This window comes from Heloderma suspectum, chromosome 1 (genome assembly GCF_057233095.1).
Source record: "Heloderma suspectum isolate Gila_16-S chromosome 1, 16-S_ref, whole genome shotgun sequence".
NCBI lineage: Eukaryota > Metazoa > Chordata > Lepidosauria > Squamata > Helodermatidae > Heloderma > Heloderma suspectum.
Genome location: NC_139458.1, coordinates 190,099,212 through 190,105,211, shown reverse-complemented (window position 1 = coordinate 190,105,211; position 6,000 = coordinate 190,099,212). Strand labels below are relative to the sequence as shown.

The window sequence follows — 6,000 nt, the reverse complement described above, 5'->3', positions numbered from 1 at the left end:
ACCATGAAAAAGGGGCAAGGGAGGGAAAGCAACGCCATGGATGGTTTTCCTTTAAAAAAAAAAAAGAAGCACGCACAACAACAACACACAATAACATTAGAATGGACTGTTGGATTTACCCTATTTCCCCTTAGGACGATTCTGCTCTGGCAAGCCCCGAGGCTTCCTGTAGACAAGGGCGGTTGGGAGGAACCAGAATGGTTGAACATGAAAAAATAGAAACTTGCTATGTCCGCAGGGTGGATGTCCTGTAAACCTCTTGATGTTTGCAATCAGATGGCAGGTTGGACAGAAAGGGAGATCTTTCCTTCCTTCCCCCCACTCCCTGTTTGTCCTCTCAAAACAAGGGGTTCCCCGTAAAGTATTGCAGACGATCCCTGTTCAGTTTCTTTTCTTTCATCCGTCGATTTTGGAACCATATTTTAACTTGTCGATCTGTGAGGTTCAGCATTCTAGACAACTGGAGTCTTTTCTCTTTGTTTATGTATACGTTGAAGAAAAACTCCCGTTCCAGTTCTCTTATCTGGTATTTGGTGTAGGGGCATCTCTTTTTCCGGGACCGTTGGGGAAGTGCTGAAAATTCAGAAAAGAAGGAAAAGAAGAAGAACGAAGCTGACCGAACTCACTCAAACATGTTCAATAATAAGGACGTGTACCGGAGTCCACCCTTATTCAGTGAAAAACTGCCTCCTTCTTCCCCCCAAACTCTGAGAAGATCCATGGAGTTTCCCCCTCACTCGAGATAACTTTGGTAAGGTGGTTTGGGAAGAGAAACCAGAAAATAAAATGAAAAACCAAAGAAACGTAATTCCACATTCTCCTTGAAAGATACACCCCATTTGCAGTACTAAGAGAAAGGTGTTTTGAATGGTTTGAAACTACGCTCCGAAAACACCCCTAGGACCATCCAAATGGGACCCCCCCCCATTTTGTAGTTAAATTCCTTGGGAAAGAATCCTACCCCTCTCTCAAAATAATCCCCAAACCCAAGCAGACAGGATCCCCATTTAACAAGGAAATACATTATCTGAACTTCTTTCAATTGCTTGGAACGCCTCCCGCAACACATGGCAACCCCCCCCCCCGCCTCCCAATCAACCATTTCGTCACAATTAATATCCTCCTCCAAGAATACCTTTAAGCCCACCTCAATGGGTTTCCTATCGTAAACACGCTTTATAACGGCAAAGGAAACCTTATAGGATATATAAAAGCCCTTTGGATGCTTATAAAATCGCACATAAAAACACACACACACACACACACAGCCCGGGGCTTGACAAAGTGGTGGCCCTTGTGTTCTCTCGTTCTCTCCCTTCACTCCACCCTTCTCAGTGTTTGGCTTCCACATCTCCCTTCAAACGAAAGAGAGGAAGAAAAAGCGGCGGCGCCGGGGTCCCGGGGCGGACGCCTCTTTCTTACCTGCGCTGCTGTCCTTCTCCGGGCCGGCCTGCCCCGAAGGGGACTCCGCGCCGCCCTCGCTTGTCACTTTCTTCTCTTGGCTGGGCAGGGGCGAGGCTTTGCTGCAAGCGCTGCCCGGGGGCGTGTGGTCGCCCTTGCCGCCCGGCGGCTGCTCCGGGTACGCGGGGCCGCCGCCGCGGGCCGTCTCGTAAAACTGGTCGAAGCCTTGCGGGAGGATGCCGTTCCTGCCCACCGCGCCGTAGAAGTTGGCGGCGGCGGCGGCGGCCCCGTGCTGGGCGCCGCACGCGGGGTCGCTCTTGAAGAGCACGTCGCTCCGGCGGGTGGCCGGCGGCAGGAAGTCCCTGCCCTGCATCACCTCCTCGTAGTAACTGGGCGCGTAGCTGCCCCGGTAGGGCCACTCGCCGCCGCCGCCTCCCGCGTAGTCCCGGAACGCCGCCACGTCGCGCACCGGCTGCACACGGGGAGGCAGATTGGAGGCGTAGGGGAAGGCCATTTGGCAGGAAGGCGACTGGGGCAGGAACGGGGGCTTGCTGGAGAAATCCGAGGGGGACACGTAATAGGCGGCGGCGGCGGCGGCGCACCCGGGGAGGTACATGCTGGAGGCCCCGTGGCTGCCGCAGTCGTCGAAGTCGCTCATGTCTTCCCTCCTTCCTGCCGCCGCCGCCGCCGCCGCCGCCGCCTTCGGGCGATCGCGAGCAGGCAGCAGCAGCAGCCAAGCCGGGCGCATGGGATCCCCATCTATTTGCACGAGGAGAAGCTTTGGGCAGGAGCAGCCCCGCGGAAGGGGGGAAAAGCCCCGCCGCGTGCTGACGTGCAATTCATCTTGATTGATTCGAGAGGTGATTATGTCACGTGACGGAGGCGACGGAGAAATGTCTCGATATCGAGATCAGCTTCCCCTCGCCCGCCCGCCCGCCGTGCTCGCCGTCGCCAAAGGTTCTCTCCAAAAGCCCTTCCAGTTTGAGCCTCCCAGTTCACACGCACGCACGCACTTACACACCAGGCACACGTTTGGACAAATAGACCATTTCTAGCGTCCCCCCCCCCCACTCCTGATTCCCCTCCTTCTCCTCCCCGCCTTAACCCCCCTCTTTCCCAACCAGGAGAGATGATGAGCTATAGGCAGGGAGGTGAGTCACCTGGGAATGCCATCTCTGCCCGGATTCCTAGACACGCACTGCTCGAAATGCCCCAGTATCCTCCCAGCAGAATCGTCCAAGGCAGGCAGAGGGGTGGGGTGGGGTGGAGAGAAAAGGGGAGCAAAGCTTGTGCTACCATCCCTTCCTTTCAGACACAACTAGGAATTTTGTGTGTGTGTGTTTAAAATGTAAGCAGTTCACCGGAAATGCGGCCAGGAAGCCTTAAGGGCCAGGAAGGTCTTAGGGAGCAGAATCCTCTCCCCTCCCCGCTCTTCAAGGCCACCTCCAATATTTGCCATGATTAAGGTATCCTTCCTCCTTATTAGAAGCAACATCTCCTGGCTTGTGGCTTCGCTCTGGCTCTCACCCCACCTTCTCTCTCTCTCTCTCTCTCTCTCACACACACACACACACACATCATGGCTATTTGGCAAATGTTCATGGAACAAAACGAGGACCTTTCTCAACGCCCTCACGACTGAAAGGCATTTGCTCCCTCATATGAGTTTCTTCCTACTTGATTTTAAAAATCCATTTGTTTTGTTTTTTCATCTCCAAACTCTTGGACGCAATTGAGGGGGTGAGGGAGCTTTCCTAGATTACAAGCACTGTACAAATTAGTGTGTGTGTGTGTGTGTGAGAGAGAGAGAGAGAGAGAGAGAGATGGGAAGCTGATTAGACCCAGAGTCTATGTATCACTTTCCTTTTCACCAAATGGAGCTCCTTTATGAGCGCATTTGGGCTGGCAGAATACACACCATAATATCAGACATCTTAGGGTGGAGCGTACTAAACCAAAAGCATAGCGATTTGTTTCTGGAAGCCGAAGATCTGATCAGAGACACACTCTGAGTAGCTATCATCAATGTCATTTGGAGGGGAAGGGGCGGGAAAGACAATATTTGAGAGTTATTTCAAATTCTGAACACAGAAGCCACACATCCCACCTTAGCCTCACACTTGTGTGTTTGAAATGGTTTAATCTCCCACCCTCCCAGCCCTCGCCCCGCTGATGCTCCTTCAACCATACATTCAAGGCACATGGAATAAGCGTCAAAAAAAATAAGTAAATAAGATACACATCGAGAATATCCAATCAAGCAAGAACAGACAAATTCCTTCTGACAACAGGTAACATTCAAACATCTAGTCTCTGGAAGTCTGTTTCTTTCTCCCATCACTACAATGTCAAGTTTAACCCCAAGACTTTGATTCTCCTCTCAATCTAAAACACACTTGGTGCCAAACACGACATTTTTCTAAAGACAACAAGCTGATAATTCACGTTTCTTTCTCCCCAGCCCCCACTACAGGATCCAGTTAATACAGTAATATAAGACAAAACAAAATAAGACATTCCATTTTATTACCCAGAATACTGAAAGTACCATGGGATCGCTTCTTGCTCTTATTTTATGAACAGTATCCAGGAAAGGGGGTGGGGAGAGATCAAAGAAAGGAAAACGTGGGTTTCAAGACCACATATGTGAACTTCAGGAGGAAAGAAGAAAAAACAAAACATTATCTGTGTGGCCTTCTAACGTCTAAAAGATTTTTTTTGCCAATTTGACTGCGGCTTAAAACGTTAAGGTTGCAGTCCTGCTCATAGTTAGACTGCTCTAAAAGTCGTATTGAAATCAATAGGATTCCTAGTTGGTTAAATGTGCGAAGTTGCAGCTTAAAATGTATGTATGAAAATTCAAGATACGTACACACACGAAGGGGAAGAGAGAACAAGAGATTATATTAATTACATTATATTAATTATATCGAGTTATCAACATATAAAAAACACGGAATCATTTGCTGTCGCAGATAATCGAGAATGACCTAGTATATGGTATGCAGTGTGTGTGTGTGTGTGTGTGTGTGGGGGGGGTGCATCTGAGTTGGCATCGCAGTGACCAACGCACTATGTTTTGTACTCAGCTCTAGGAAGGGACCGCAGAAGGCAGAGCATCGCTGCTTGCAAGATACCTTCACCTAAGTCTAACCAACCCGAATTCCAGATCTGAGCCTCCTTTCCTGGTTTCGAAAAGGAAGGAGGGAAAAGATCATAAACCCAAAGACTATCCAGACCTCCTTAAAGGGTCTACCATTTGACCATGGTTGCCTTAGGGCGCGGTCAAGAAAAACATCAAACTAACATCGAATGAACACAATCAGATCGGATCATTCACCAGCCATCCCACCCATAACAACGAAGGAAATACAGTGTCACCTCCTTTCTTTGGAATGTTCATTCTTGGCTTGTTCTCGTTTCTGCTTTTGCTGCAGTGAATGGGCTCCCTCCCTCCCAAACGTTGACTGCGCAGCTAAAATGGCCCCTGTGTCTCCTGTCGCAATGGAAGCGAGGAAAGACATTAGTTTGGATGGTGCCCCCAAGAACTATACAGACCAAGCGAGGAATGATCCTGGAGAAGAACAGACCCTTCTAACACCGTTCTTTCTTCTTCTCTCCCCCCCCCCCCCCGCCCGCCTAGTAACCACACCACAGGAAACCAACATAAAGCTAACAACCAGCATCCTGGTGGTCCCTCTCCTTTGCAGAACCCCTCGAATCAACTTCGTATTTGGGTAGGAGTCCTCTCGTTTCCACCATTTCAAGTTCAAGGACGCAACGACCATTTGTTAATACAGGAAAGGAGGGAGGGATAGTTTCCACTATGCTTGCAAAAGACCACTCACATCCTGGAAATGCCTCTTAAACGGACCCCAATACGAATAGGGGTTTTGCTGGCAAAACCGCCGAATCTGGGGTTCTCTGCTTGGTCAATCATTCCTAGCTGGAATAAGAGGCTAATAGAATTTTGGACTTTTCAATATATGTGCACGACCTATCAAAATATAGATATCCTATCCTATCCGCTGCCTTCGCTGTAAAACACGACTCGCAATGCCCAACATCATCCGGTGACTTTACCGTTTGGCGTCTTGTAAGGTCTGCCGCAGTCTTTGCCTCCTTGACGGAGCGGGTTTTCTGCTCCAAGTGACATCCCCAAAAGCCTTCGTGGAAAATTAGGACGACTCGCGGAGCATTCGGAGGGAGAGAGAGTAAATATGCCTGGTCCGACCGGAGAAGGTGCGGTATTTTTGTGCCACCCAAGATAAGACACTAACTTGACCTTAACTTTGTTATGGCGCCCCTAGTATCTGGAGAACGTGAACAGACACTGTCTGGCAGCTCTCGTAAAAACTGACTGGAGAAGCGATTCTGAGTCATTTCATTTATTGCCACTACAGTTCTGCAAGAAAGCTTTTCCTCCCTGCCAAACTTTAATTATTTATGCTCTTTAAGGAAACACAAAAGCGCCTGGAGCCGTTAAAAACAATCAGAGGGACGTTCCTTTTGCCTTATCAAACTCGCAGGCACTGCAAAAGCGCCCCGGCTTAGCCTATCAGAGCGAAGGACCGGTCCCCGACGCCAACAAAATGCGCA

General features: G+C 49.6%; 1 protein-coding gene across 1 annotated transcript; it reads right to left on the bottom strand.

Annotated features, from left to right (window-relative positions):
• Nucleotides 1–337: 337 nt before the first annotated feature.
• Nucleotides 338–2,149, bottom strand: HOXD11 (homeobox D11). The gene is made up of 2 exons (XM_084813608.1): nt 1,423–2,149; nt 338–573 (listed from the first exon to the last, which is right to left on the bottom strand). Exons 1-2 carry the CDS (start codon nt 2,147–2,149, stop codon nt 338–340), a joined length of 963 nt encoding a protein of 320 aa, XP_084669734.1.
• Nucleotides 2,150–6,000: the final 3,851 nt, after the last annotated feature.

What these genes read in the sequence shown, in the direction of transcription:
- HOXD11 (XM_084813608.1), bottom strand. Translation starts at nt 2,149, where the DNA reads ATGCGCCCGGCTTGGCTGCTGCTGCTGCCTGCTCGCGATCGCCCGAAG. An exon ending in GGAGAAGGACAGCAGCGCAG is followed by an intron (nt 574 to 1,422) that starts GTAAGAAAGAGG and finishes CTGAATTTTCAG; the next exon opens with CACTTCCCCAACGGTCCCGG.